The sequence below is a fragment of the Solanum dulcamara genome, chromosome 4 (genome assembly GCF_947179165.1).
Source record: "Solanum dulcamara chromosome 4, daSolDulc1.2, whole genome shotgun sequence".
Lineage (NCBI taxonomy): Eukaryota > Viridiplantae > Streptophyta > Magnoliopsida > Solanales > Solanaceae > Solanum > Solanum dulcamara.
This window is the reverse complement of record NC_077240.1, coordinates 11,232,860-11,247,527: the sequence shown is the minus strand read 5'-3', so window position 1 is coordinate 11,247,527 and position 14,668 is coordinate 11,232,860. Positions and strand designations below refer to the sequence as shown.

At 35.2% G+C, this 14,668-nt stretch overlaps 2 protein-coding genes and 1 pseudogene across 2 annotated transcripts; 1 reads left to right on the top strand and 2 right to left on the bottom strand.

Annotated features, from left to right (window-relative positions):
• The first annotated feature begins 876 nt into the window (after nucleotides 1-876).
• On the top strand, nucleotides 877-7,470 carry LOC129886201 (uncharacterized). The gene is made up of 9 exons (XM_055960780.1): nucleotides 877-1,170; nucleotides 2,210-2,297; nucleotides 2,761-2,874; nucleotides 3,546-3,628; nucleotides 3,827-3,941; nucleotides 5,558-5,649; nucleotides 6,168-6,233; nucleotides 6,656-6,749; nucleotides 7,034-7,470. The coding sequence occupies exons 1-9, from the start codon at nucleotides 914-916 to the stop codon at nucleotides 7,142-7,144; spliced, it is 1,020 nt and encodes a 339-aa protein (XP_055816755.1). The 5' UTR covers nucleotides 877-913; the 3' UTR covers nucleotides 7,145-7,470.
• On the bottom strand, nucleotides 7,422-9,833 carry LOC129886197 (pentatricopeptide repeat-containing protein At3g05340). The gene has a single exon (XM_055960777.1). The coding sequence runs from the start codon at nucleotides 9,622-9,624 to the stop codon at nucleotides 7,615-7,617; it is 2,010 nt and encodes a 669-aa protein (XP_055816752.1). The 5' UTR covers nucleotides 9,625-9,833; the 3' UTR covers nucleotides 7,422-7,614.
• A 212-nt stretch (nucleotides 9,834-10,045) lies between these two features.
• On the bottom strand, nucleotides 10,046-12,840 carry LOC129886199 (acetylajmalan esterase-like; annotated as a pseudogene).
• Between the last annotated feature and the right edge of the window lie 1,828 nt (nucleotides 12,841-14,668).

The window sequence follows — 14,668 nt, the reverse complement described above, 5'->3', positions numbered from 1 at the left end:
TTATTGGATCTAAGGGTTACACAGAGGGGTAGAGGTAGACCTAAAAATTATTGGGGAGATGTGATTAGACAAGATATGGCACAACTTCATATCACCGAGGATATGACCTTAGATAAAAAGATGTGAAAGTCGCGTATTAGGTAAAAGGTTAGTAGGGATAGAGCGGTTTAAGGTTAAGCATAAAACTAGTCGTGCTTTTATAGTTGTGTTGTTATTGCTTTTCGATTATCTCATTAGTTTGCTACTGTTATTATTTTGTCTTGTAGAATTTACATTGTTTTTCGTTTTAACCGCTATGTTGTATCTATTATTTTTTTCTCTTACTTGGAGATGATACATTTGAGCCGAGAGTTTTTCGAAAACAACCTTTCTATTTCCATGAGATAGTGATAAAGTCTGCATACACTTTACCCTCCTCAGACCCATTTATGAAATTTCACTGGATATGTTGTTGCTGGTGGTATCAATCAAATGCATCACCCAAAACAATATATTTGAATGCAACATCCAAGAATAATATCATATTTTATGTCATATGTCATATTCTTAAATAAACAAATACATAAAACCTAAAAAATTAAAAAATCTATTTTGATTGATGAAAGATCAAGTTAGTTCAATAAAATTGAGTAAAATCCAACAATTGATAGTCTTAATTATTATTTCATATTACAAGCTCATTGTATAATATCAAGTATTTACACCAAACTAATTAATATAATACACATGTTTTGTATTTACACTTTTAAACACTCAATCATAATCAAAGTATCATTTTCATTAATCTTGTCCTCCAATTTCTTTTCTTTTCTTTCTTTGGGCCAAACTGTCACTTTAAGACAAGTTTTGTGGCTCTCCATGGCTTTCATATTAACAACTTATCTCTGTCTTTTTGGGAGCATTTGGAAGCTCCATGGCATCTTCTTCATATTCAAGCTTCTCATGGTGTTCTGCTCCAATACCAAAACCATCCTCCAAAACTCCCTTCTCCTCATCTCTTTTCTCCTTAAATACTCGTGGGTTTTCTGGAATTTCACTCCATAAATCCGTTTCCAGCTCAAGAGCCCATGCCAAGTTTGACAAATTTCAAGGCCAAGAAAATCTTGAACCAGTTCCTTTAGACCCACAATTGCAAACAATGGAGGAGGAGGAGCAAGAAGAAGATGACAGGTGGGTTTGAAGTTCTTCTTTTTTTTAAAAAAATCTTTCGTAGTAATATTTAATTAATCTTGATAAAAAAATATGTTTTTTATATTCATCTAGTGCTGTCTATGTAAATATTTTCTGGGGGAACGCATAGAAGTAATAATTAAATTAGTTACCTGGTTTTCCTTTGCATATGATCAGCAAGTTCTTTTGATTATTTGGTGGTCTCTTTTCTTATTGAACTAAAAGCACAGTATAAATAACTAGCTTTCACACTGTTAGGATGCTCAGAATACAATAATATCCCATTCTAGAATTTGCTAGTCATATGAAAGTGAGTGATTCATTGTGGCTCAACCGCTCGCTGGGGTGAGCGCTCATAGGGGGTTAGTTGGATTGCTTTGTCTTTAAAATTTTATAATCCTTAAGTGCATTGTTATGTGAATAAGTTTCATATGAGCTACATCACTGCACACTGCTTTGAACCATAAAAGAATTGTAATTGCCCTGTCAAGCTACATATTGAGTCTAGAAGACCAATGGATTTTGTTCTTGTATATTGTATTAGTAAGAGTCGAAAAGAATAGATTGAAGTAACAGTTAAGTAGCCTGGTGTCATGGGAGAGAGACGTCAAATCACTACTTAAAATTGAAGTTAATGTTGTATAAATCTTATCACTTGAAGAATTATGTCATTTTAATTGGTGTTGGAGGGAGTCGTAACTTATTTAGAGGGTGATGTGAATTATGTGTAATATCTACATTTATATTATTATTTTTAAGCGTTAGATGCATGATATGTGGATGATATGGTGAAGAAGATTCTGCAAGGCAGGATGTGACTCCAATGTTTCTTTCATGAGTTCAAATCACAAACTTGGAAGTGGGAAAAGTTGGAACCAGTCATTTAGGACTTAATCTCTACTTTTGCATTGTACCTCTGCAATTTTGGAGCATGCATTGCATTCATTGGCCTTTTCAATAGGCCAAAGTTGTTTTAAGCATCAAAAAGTAAAAATTTTAATGGCACACTATTTTTCCTTTTGCTTTTTCATCCTTTCAGCTGCCTGCCTTCTGATTTGGAGGGTGCCGTTCAGCAGTCGGGCCAAGCAACTGCCTCTTTTGTATCTTCAGGAGGAATGAGAGCAATTGTATGTGTTACCAAGACTACATTCTATGCTAATGCAATTTAATTGGTTGTCACTAACAATGAGATGATGAAAGTTAGGAAATGCGTGTTGTCCGATCTTAATCTGAGTCTCTTAATGAATCATGTTGCGCCTTTCTTCATTTTTGACATTCTGCCTTTGACCTTTTGTTGTGCTCCCAACTCTTCCAAATTTAGTATATTATCAGATTCCTGCTGTCTTTATAATCATGGCAACATAAAATGCCAAGTACCCCATTATAGAGGTGAGTTTGATTAACATCCATTTGGTTGAATCGGGTGGAGGAGACACATCTTTTCTGATTCTTCTACTGTATTATGGGAGAGTTATGCATAATGCTCTATGGATTCCTTGCATTATTTCTTGTTTCCCATTTATAATACTGGTTTATGCATGATGGGTTAACCATGAGTCCTAAAACTAATCGGTTGACCTTCTTCCTCAGGTTGAGCTCTTGATACCACAACTTCAGTTTCTTGATGACGAGGGTGCACAAGCTGAATTATGGGAACTATCAAGAGTATTTTTGGAGACACTTATTGAGGAGACGGGGTGCGAGGTTAGCTTGAAAATTGCCACAATACTAGTAATCTATATATGGAGGTTGTTGACTGAAGAAGAAATTTGGCACATATATTATTATAGTAATAATAATGGAAGAAAATATTATAGTAATGATAGAAAAAATCGTTTCATAGGAAAACTTCCTACTTAATTTGAAATTTTATTAATTAATGAGTTTAAAATATCAAAAGTCTTGAAAGTTGTGAAGAAAGGAATGGTAAATACATTTTGGTACTTTCCAAAAATGGAAGGCTGTCATTAAAATGGGAACAGAGGAGTAATAAGAAACTGAACCCTTAAACTTTATAACAAGATTTACAAAGAGTTCAATCTGCACAGGGGTGAAGAAACAGTTGAGATCTATGATATCATACAGGCATCCTTTTTATTATTTAACTCTTGTGTATGATCACACTGTTTGCAGTATTTACTATTCAGAAACAATTCTAATTTCAGTTGCATATAACTAAGACTGCTTCTCAGCTCATCATCCCGAGTTTTGATGGCTGTGATTGGCCCAAACTATTTCTCGGTCATCAAAAAAAAAAACTCAGTCCGCTTCTAGTTTTCAGGCCCCGTTTTATCTTGTCCCATACTGTGTCAAAGATAGATTTAGCTCCTTCTCATCCATGTTTAATTACTAAGGTCTAAAACTTTCACTGCTAGAAAGTTAAAGCCATTTTTCCAGATGCTGGAGCTGCCGCACTCCTGAAATATCGGTGGAAAGATGCTACATTTGGATTTGCCAGGTAGACTTTGTTAGATGAACATTCTCTGTTAATGATTTGATCAGTAGTGCTTCCTGAGTTATAAAAGTTCCTGAAATGGTTCCTCTTTCAGTGGAATACCTGAATACAGTTCCTTTTTTAACTATGAAATTGTAATATTATATGGATGGTAGACTGTCTAACATTTCTTTATTGTTCTTGATGTACTTACTGATCCAGTCTAGGTGATCGGAAGCCAGTCAGTAGGGAAGACGAAATTGTAGTCATGGTAGTTCCTGATTATCAGATGCTGGAATATGTAGAAAAAATTGCATCTGATCTCTCAGATGACCCGGTACCTGTTCTCTTTATATTTTGGTCTCTTATTCATTGCACAACTACTATCTCTCCTTCTCTCTCTGTCTCTTCCCATGAACAGTTAAAGTGCAACTTAGCCTCAACAGCAATGAGATGCTTATATTCAATTCATCTAGAAGTCACTATAGTACATTACCAGCTTTATTCTTGTTTGCCACAGTAGAGAAGACAACACATTACTTTTTAAAGCTAGTGCTAACTGCTTGTGTAAATGAGGGCCTTAAAATGAGGTGCTATTTTGTCAGTAATTTATACGCCGTCCATCATCTAGTTCCTCATTTTGATATAAACAAAACCTAAAAATATCTGGTTTTAATAATAGGAATAATGACTACCCAAGTTCTCAGAAAAATGTGTGGATTGGCATGCCACTAACTTTATCTTAGTTTCCTATGAGCTCCGTACCCTGTACTTTATCTTAGTTTCCTATGAGTTCCGTACCCTGTTGCTGAAAGCTAATGTATATACACAGAATGGTCAACCGTATTATCAGAATGATCTTGTATTATGCTGCATTGACTGATATTACTGGAAGGTTAGTAATCTGAAAAATCTTCAAATATATATATATATATCTTCTAGTAGGAAAAAACTAACCAACCAATTTATTAGAATGAAAAAGAAACCTTAGTTAGAACAGATTGAATATGCTAGTTACTTGGGAAGAGTTCCATTGGGATGACTTTACACTGTGATTCTTGTTGATAGGTCTTTGAGAATTATTTATGAAACAAACATAAGAACAGAAGAGTATTGCTTTCAACCTTCTTCCAAAAGATGGATAAAAGATTTCCTGCTGGCTCTAACATTGTTAGTCCAAGATTGGTGGTTATCAAAGTTAACTTAGAGACGATGCTTTTTCTTGACTTAGATTGATGTGTTCTCAGTGAGTTTATACTCATTTAGAAACAACCTCTCTATCTCTACGAGGTAGGGCTAAGTACACTCTACCCTCCCAAACCCCACTTGTGGGATTACACTGGGTATGTTGTTGTTGTTGTCTTCCGGAAAATGAATATTGGAGAAGACATTTAATTGGAAGGAGGGCAAAGGGTGGGGATCAAAGAAATTTTCAGAAACTTGCTTCAACATTTTCGCGCTGCAGTATTGTAGATTAAGAAGTATGTATGTGGTCATGTCTAAAAAATTGGTCCTTGAGATTTGATGATGGATTTTATGAGAACATTACTTCAAAACTGCTGAGATGAGAATATGAAGATAGTGTGACGTTTGGTAAACTTAGAATGTGGGAGTCGGTTGCACACAGAGCTAGAATTTTTCTCTTTCTTTACAAAGCTGGTACCTTACCAAAAAAATGGCACATGGATAGCAGGGATTGCACTTAGACTGAAGAGGCGTAGATGTTTTTCTTCTGAGGTTTTTGCTCTTCAAAGTTTTAAAAAACAAACCTATTCACATTATAGACAGTAGTAGCATCTGCTATCTAGTCAAGAGGAATACGAGTCGAAGGCTATATGATTGCATGCTGACATCTGTTTTTCGTTATTCTCACATACATTAATTGAACCTCTGTTATTGTTTCAACCTTCTTGTCTGTTCTTTTTTGTTAATGATCTGTGGTTATTTTGTTAGCCTAGGCCTCTTATCATGTGGAACCCGCGTCTGGTTAGTGAGGATGTTGGAGTGGGGATCAATGTACGTAGGCTGCGGCGTAATTTTTTAAGGTAATTTTGGATTCTGATAGGGAGGTTTTCTTTAATCCTGAAATTCGGTTAGGTATCATGTGTTACAGCTTAGTCGTCTTACAAGATTTGTTTATATCATTCAGCATAAATAGAGATCTTTATGATTAGCATTGCTATGTTTAGCTGATCTCTAGGGTGTTGACCAGAGTTCCTATTTTAAGTAGTTATAAACTCTCATGCACACGCGAACAAGTGTTATGTCTGCCTCCTTCATTGTCCTCAGGTTGAATATGAACTACTCTTATGTAAATAATGTAGTTCCTCGCACTCGCGGTAACTCACTGACTGCACAAGTTAATTCTACAACCATCCATCTTCATGCCATTGAGCAACTTCTAAGTTTCTAATAAGAATTGCTTCCTGTATGATTTCACATTCAACCTCACACCATCTTTGCTTGGGGTTGTAACTTTTCCATCTTTCTTGTCCATATGAATTTACATAACTGTACAACTTTTCCATATTTTGTCATAAAAAATCTGTATTTTTCACTGCAGCACCTTCACCGTGGCTTACTCGATGAGACCTCTACCAGATGGTGCTGTATTTAGATGTTATCCCGGGTAAGGAATCATCTACTTGATCATGCAAAACATAGCAAAATGAATAGCCCTAGTTGGAGGTTGAGATTCTGTGCAACTGTAGACACATGTTGTGTTACATGGTTAGACAATAATATCATGAAAGACAGTAAACCATTCAGTGTCTTGGCAAGCAAGCTTAACTCCCTTGCTTACAAGTTCTTCTACCAACCTGGTTCAGTTTCCTAAAATGACAGACTAGATTCCGAAAGATTGATACTGTGAGCTATCAAATTCTGACACAAAACTAAAATTGAACTAGATTGGCTCATTCTACTTGTTAAGTTGAAATTTGTCAAACATGACATTGGTTTTGGCAACTCTGATGGATTCTCTCTCTGATGCATTTGATTTGCTGGCTTAACGGATTGGTGTTAAATTATTTATTTTCTTGTTTATTCCAGATTGTGGAAAGTGTTCTATGATGATAAGGACCGACCAAACAGATATCTTCTTGCCAAGGAACAGATCAGCCGTCCAACTACAGAAGATCTGGAGGTCTGTTGCTCCACCTCTACTCTATATTCTAAGTTAAGGTGTAATGAAGTAATAGTTATACATCCTCTAGAAGTCTATATAGTTCAGTTAAAAAGATGCACAAATGGTAGATCCTGCGCTGCTGACTCCTGTAGCACTGAAATCTTGAAATTTCGTGTTCTATTCTTGTTCATTAGTTTCCCATAGAAGTACTATGGCTAGACTACAAGGTGGAGAAAACCAAGTCTAAAGAGTCGGTATGGACTATGACATCTCTCTCAAATACTTGGTGTTGGTTTTCGTAGATAATATATGGAGGTGTGGATGAGAAGGAAGATAAGGGCCCCTCGCTGTTAAATCAAGCAGCTGGAATCTTCTCTTCTATAAACCGCTTCATGAAAGTCATTTCAAGATAGACTGTGCCTTCAGTTTTCAACTCAGAGGCGTAGCGCTGAGCATTCAACTAAATGACATGAACAATCAGCTCCAGGATTTGCTTGCAATGCACCCCCTCTATCAGTTATCAGTTCGCAGATCTTTCAGAATGGATTACCAGAGTATATATTAAATTACTTCGTGCATTCAGTTTCCTTGATCAGAGAAGTTATGGTGAATTTTCAAGGCACTCTTTCGCAATTTTTTTTTTGTTCAAAAAGAAAAAGAATAAGAATATTTCACAATGGCAGCAAACAGTTCACTTTTCAGAAATCAGACAATTTGATTTGATCTGTTTATGTCCCAAGGAGCATACTAGTTCTAGCTTTCTTCACAAGAGGGTATTTTAGCATGCCAAAACATATTTATGGTCACAATTTGCAACAATGAATCAAGATACATAGATTACATAGCGATGGCCTGCCACCAACATATTCATGTTCACAAATGACTACCACATGCTGCACAGAAGTCCAGAGGAATCTTGCAAATCGGCTGAAAATTCCTTCTCATCACCATCCATGTAATAGAGAATGAACCTATTATCTGGTACATACCCTTCATCTCTCATGTGTCTAAACAACTCCAGCAGGGTAGAATAAATGATCATGGATCTGGGATGCATTTGATCTGCAACTACAAAACTATGAACTTCCTTCTCAATCTCTATCCAGCTTGTCCCTGTCTTCTTTGCTACCCCCATCTCCTTCATTTTCCTTATGGTTCTAGCTCTCTCTTTCCACCTCCCTCTGGAAGAATATATATTAGCCAGTAGAACAAATGGCACGGGATTATCAGGTGAAGTCACTATCCATTGGTCAGCTGCATATTTCCCTATCTCAGCATCACCGTGAATACTACAGGCACCAAGTAATGCCTGCCAAATAAATATGTCTGGCTTTACTGGTAGCTCCTCAATGAAACTCTTGGCTTCACATAGCAGTCCAGCTCGACCAAGCAAGTCAACCACAGCAGCATAATGCTCCGTTCTTGGAGTCATCCCATAGATACTCTGCATAGATTTAAAGAATTCCATACCCTTATTTACTAGCCCTACATGACTACAAGCATGAAGGAGAGAGATGAATGTAACATCAGTTGGATGTACACCTTCTGACCTCATTTCTTCGTATAACTGGAGTGCCCTATAGCCATTCCCATGACGAGCATAGGCTGCAATAATGGAATTCCAAGAGACTGAATTTCTTTGAGCTATACTATTAAACATTTCGACAGATTCTTCCAGTTCACCGCACTTGGAATACATGTTAATTAGCCCGTTACCTACAAACGAATTTGAAATGAAACCTTTCTTGATGATTAAAGAGTGCACTTGCTTACCAAGAGCCAACGAAGTATCGCTACCAAAGACACCAAGAATGGCTGACACTACATCAGGGTCAATGTCAACCCCAGCTTTTACCATTTTCACAAAGATCTGCAAAGCCTCTTCTTGATATCCATTTTTGGCAAACCCCACAAGCATAACTGTCATAGCAATTGTGTCAAGAACCTCCACTGACTCAAACATCTGCCAAGCGTCTTGTACACTGCCACACTTGGAATACACATCCATCAATGCACTCTCTATACACAAATCTGATTGAAACCCCAACTTCCAAACGATCCCATGAATTTGACGAGCCTCCCCGAGTGCCTTCATGCCAGAACATGCCAACAATGTACTTAAGTATGTCAAATAATTAGGTACAACAGCAGCACCTTGCATTTTCACAAGCAAATCCAAGCTTTCCTCACAAAACTCATTTTGAGCAAGACCAGAAATCACAGCTGTCCAAGAGATAACATTCCTCATAGCCATCTCATCAAACACCTGTCTGCCAGAATTAGCACAGCCACATCGAAAATAAGAAGTAATCAATGCATTACTTACAGATACTTCCCTCTCCAGGCCACTCAAAATAACCAATCCATGCATCACCTTGTTAACCATAATAAAATCAAGCCCATCACAAGCTGATAAAATAGTAGTCACACTTGCATGATCAAACATAAAACTACCAGCACCCATCATTTCTTTGAAATACCCAAGACCCATTTTAAAGTTCCCATTACTTAAAAATCCTGAAACAATTGAGTTCCACGAAACAGTATCTTTCATGGGCATTTCATCAAACACTTGGGCAGCATCTTGTGTCCTACCACATCTAGCATACATTGTCAGAAGAGAATTCCAAACTACAAGCGCGTCCTGGGTATTAGACTGATTTCCCAAATAAAAAAACTCTGGGTCCTTGAGGAGAGAAGCATGGATGGAAGAACCAATACGGACATTGCCTTCCCTTCCAGAAGTAGAAAGGAGGAGGCTTATTCCTCGTGCAGGATTGACAGGAAAACTCAGTGGGTTTACGGAGGAGAATGGTCGGAAATGGAAGAGAAGACAGGATAAGTGTGAAGGAAAACGATGCTTTGGATTCAAGAAGATCCATCCAGCATTCATCCATATAACATTCAGCAAAAAACCAGTAAGCTTATGCACAACTCTGTAATTCCCTTTGGTGGGATGTTAATCAGGTAGCTCAAAGTGTAAATGAGTTAATTTGTCTCAATTTCCCTTTCCTACTTCTTTCTGTTTGATGTTTGTATCTAGAGTTTTGTTTGTTGCAGTGAAATTATGGCAATATCTCTATATATGAATTAAAGTAAAAGCTTTGTTGTTATGTTCGTCCCTCAAGTTTGTGTTTTTAACTTTAAGAAACAATAGATTATATTTCACCTAAATAATCACAGGGTAAATTACTTTAGAAAGATCCATCTAGATTGAACACTCACAATTATGGTGTTCTTGACAGGTAGAGTTCATAACAAAACTGAGCTATGTATCTATAAGTAAAATCAAGCCTTGAAAGAAAGATTGAAGGCACTACTCAAATTGAGAGAATAGCATTCAAGAGAGTAACATTGATCCACTTTCCCAATAACGACAAATCACTTGCTGTTTCATTTTCTCATTATCAATTAGTCATCTTTCCCCCAAAAAAGAACAATTACGCTGCTTCTTCTATCAAACGGACTCCATTAGTACAACGGATTTATGCACTTTGGCAATTTAATTTGGGCAACGTATCATCAATTAGCCATCTTGCTATCCACTTGTATGCATTTTGTGTCAAATGAACTCCATCCCAACTGATGTAAGTACTTGGGTCAACACACACTGGAACTCCTGGAGCACCGCATCTTCTATGTTCATCATAATTATATTCTCCTCCTATTTCACAACATGCTTTTTGTAGATCGTTGTTGCTGAATCCTGAAAATATATTTCAATAGATGAATATGGTTTTCTTTGCTTTTTTATTTATTTCCATCCTTTACTTTTACTTGTCCACTCTTTTAAAATTAAAATTTCACTTTTAATATATAAAGGAAATATAATATATTATTATTTTTTCTCATATTTTACCTTAGTTGATATCTACATATGATATATACTAATTTGACCTTAAAGAATAGGAAAACGCAAAATATTTTTTTGCACTTACCAAGACTCACGCTATTTTCTAGAAGCCATAGAAAGGCATGGTAGTAGTCACCATAAATCAATGTAATGTTTGGGTAATCTTTCTTCAGCTCATCAATGGCTTGTTGCAAATAACGATTGTAGAATCTTGCAAAATTATTTAAGTCCTTCAAGCAATGGTACTCATTGTAGCCTGTAGGCAGTTGAATTGTTGTTCATGAATCTCGTTAGGTAAATTGGGAAACAACCTATAGGGAAGTTGCCTGGAACTATAATTCGAGTAGCCCCAAAATCAATAATCCTCTGAAAAAATGTAATGATCACTAGAAAACAAATATCAATCAAATAAAAGTAGTAATCAAGAAAGAAAAAGTTAAATAAAAGTGTAAAATCAACCCCCCACCTTGCAATTCAGAGGTGTAAGTTTGTTAAAATATGTCGATTATAATCACTACTCCATTCGTTCATTTTGAACTTTGCATGACGCTTAAGAAATAAGGATTAAAATGAGTATTTAAATTTTGAAGATTTAAAGGAATAAACTCACTTTAACACCATGAATGATGGTATGAACAACTTCTGGGACAATTCTTCGCAATTCGTCCACGGTTTTACCTTGCAATAAGCCAAAATTGAATTCGTTTCCTCCGGTTTCTCCAACTAGGAAAAGTGACTTGTTCAATTTTTCTGGACAATCTAGCAATCAAGAAGAGAATTAATTAATTACTAGGATATATAGTTAATGTAACTTGCAGAAGAGAATTAAGTGAGTATTTAACAAAATCAGTGTAATGAATTACCAGGGGAGCAGGTGGTTTGAAAATGGGAAGACATCCAATCAAGTTGCACACTTAATGAACTATTGGTAAATCCTATATTATCAATGTTGTTCTCTGCGAGGAATTCGGATGGTAAAGCAGTAGAGCCTGCTACTGCAAAATTCACACCATGTCTAAAATCTGCATTTTCATCCTCGTACGGATTTAGGAAAGGAAGACCACATTCCACAGCTGTATATTATGAGAGAGGAATTAAACACAAAAATCAACAAATATAGTAATTGGGGCGTTTATATATAATTTGCATGAATCATCAAACATAAATTGAGGTGCGTGAATCCTAATGCACACTCAAAATTGAGATAACTAATTTTTCCTCCCTTTTTCTCAATTTGGGATTTTAAAAAAACACTCTTAATGGGATAAAAATATATATAAAAAATTTGGTAGAGTACTCTGGATATTTATTTGTGTCATATAAATTGGGACAAAAGAAATAATATATTGATATTGTGTGAAAATTATGTAAAAAAGTACTATGAACCCTTTCACTCGGCGTCGAATGATCAAAGCTAAAAGCTTTAGTCATCTTTTGAGCATGTTCAGCTTCCAAAATTTCTGAGGCTTTCCCAGGGGATGTTTTCTATTTATGGACTACTTTGACTTTAGGGATTTGCTTCATCATTAGCTAAAGAAGAGAGACAAGGGGGAAGCTTAGTCTAATTGTCCATACGATTGAGTCCTTGGGTTTCTGAAATAGTATAAAAAGAAGGGTAGCTCTGAAGGGAGAGTTGAGCGGAACCAGGCATAAGGAGCAACAATCGATAAACCATAATTAGTAATAATAACTTAAATTATTTTTAAAAAACATATATAAAAAAATGTTTTGCTCCAAATTTCTTTCATGAAGTAATATATAGCACAGGCCCTATATCTAGTATATATAGTATTGAGGATTCAGAGTAAAACTTCATACCTATGAAATCAATGATGAGCATGCCATTAGAACAACGTCTGGTTACGTTCTGGTAAAAGTTCATTCCATATGGAGGTGTCTTACAGGGAGAATGAGCTTTACAAAGGGTCTCTCTGATGCAATTGCCGGTATCGGAAATTGAGTCGCCAAATTGATATATTTTATCAAATTTACAATTCATCAATCGTGGATTTTGAAGCTTTAATACTTGTTGAGCATCCCCAATTTTCACCATTAAAATGACCAAATAAAGAAGCAAACTTATTGTTGCTGCCATGACTCAATTTTAATTTGCCAAAGAAAACTATTCAGCATGCTTTAAAAGACCCACCAACGTGACATAACATGCATCTACTATCCTTTAGTACTACCACTCCTTTCACCGCTCACATTACCATCCACATATTTAGTCAAAATCAACATTAGACACATGCTAATACGTTCAGTTCAACCACCCACATATATACAATGGCCCAATCTCACTCCAATTTTCCACCCAGTTTAGATTAAACTTATCTTGTAGCCCTTACAACCACAAGTTCCAAAAGAAATACATAAAGCATCAGGAAAAGCAACATAAATATCTCATCAACTAATTGCCATGGCTTTTTCTTCTTAAATTTTAAAAATATTTAAGTGAGAAAATTGCAAAACGTGGACAGCGGCATCAGCTGTTATTTCATCTGGTATGCGCGTAATTAGGTACACGGGACAGGCATAGTTTAGGGACATCGGTAGAAAACCCGTCAAGTTTAGGTTCAGAGGATGGTCTTTAGGTATTCTGCCTTTTTTTTTATTATTTTTTTTAAAGAAACTATCTAATTACACAAATATTCTTACATAGTTACTAATTCTTTCTATATTTTAAAATAATTATATTTATATCATTAATTAATAATTTCATACTAGATTTCAAGTCAGATACACTTAGATACATATTTTTTTGTTATCAGATACGCTGAAATAGGGAGAGAGGCTAACGATAAAAAGAGGAGGGAGCTAGACGTGCGAGATTTGTCTATGTATCCCAGAAACATGCGAATCATCCTAAATTACACCAAATATATGTATTTGGTGTGATTCACATGTATCTGAGATACCATATATATATATAAGAGAGTAGCGAGCAAGATGAGAGGCAGACAAGCAAGATTTGTCTATGTATCTCAGATCTATTTTGATACAGTGTATATAGAACAAATTATATCTAATTTTGACCTCATATATCCCGAGATACATGTATCTGAACGTATCAGGATACATCAAAAACTGATAAGATTCGTCATATTGCAAACTAACGTGTATATAAGTAATGGAATTTGGGTAAGTTATCTTTTTTTTTTAATACTGTATGTCTGATCACTTAAGTTCTACTAGTATTTGTCGTTTTTGTAAGTTTTAACTCATACAAATTTAGGCCTTTAACTTTACCTAATCGAGTCACTTCTGATAATTGAATTGTAAAGTTCATTATCAGAAGAAGATCCCTACATTTACTTGGCGGCATAAGTAAATTTCCATACGGACTAAAATTTATAAACTATTAGTTTAAATTTAAAAACTCTTGAGTCTCTGCGTTCTATGAGACTCAAGAGAGACAAATGTGAGAAACTAAAGTAATGAACAGAGTGAGATTTTTCAATCCTGTTTGACTTTTTTAAAAAATGTTTTAACCCATTGTCCATCCCTATTATTCAGTGTGTTGATTCTTTGAAGCGTTACTATTAGTAATAACAAATAAATTGTGGGGTAAATTTTATGAATATACGGTAAAGTAGTTTCATTTCCATTAAATATAACCAAGTTTTTATTTACATAAAAAAATAGTCCAAAATTAACATATATGTAGTATGCATTAAAAATATTTTTAACAAAATGGTCATATATATATATGTAATGTATTGATATGTATATATAATATATCAATATTGTATAAATAGTTATACTTGTGTGTAGATGATGTATACATAAATCTACATTTTTGATACAATAAAGTGTACATTGCAGATGATTTTTTTAATTCCAATTAACTCAAATCTCCTCTAAACAATCTCAAAATTTAAATATAATTTTCTGTATTTTGATATATTATTCACTGAAAATAAATTACATTTACGACACTTGATTTTAAAATTTGAGCTTTTGAACATGAAAAAAGGAGGAGGAAGAACACTACGAAGAAATAAGAAAGAAGAAGAAAGGAAGGAAGAAGAATGAGGAGGCACACAATGAAGAAATAAGGAAGAAGAAGAAATGTCATTAATGG

What these genes read in the sequence shown, in the direction of transcription:
- LOC129886201 (XM_055960780.1), top strand. Translation starts at nt 914, where the DNA reads ATGGCATCTTCTTCATATTCAAGCTTCTCATGGTGTTCTGCTCCAATA. An exon ending in GCTACATTTGGATTTGCCAG is followed by an intron (nt 3,629 to 3,826) that starts GTAGACTTTGTT and finishes TTACTGATCCAG; the next exon opens with TCTAGGTGATCGGAAGCCAG. An exon ending in GTATTTAGATGTTATCCCGG is followed by an intron (nt 6,234 to 6,655) that starts GTAAGGAATCAT and finishes TGTTTATTCCAG; the next exon opens with ATTGTGGAAAGTGTTCTATG.
- LOC129886197 (XM_055960777.1), bottom strand. Translation starts at nt 9,624, where the DNA reads ATGAATGCTGGATGGATCTTCTTGAATCCAAAGCATCGTTTTCCTTCA.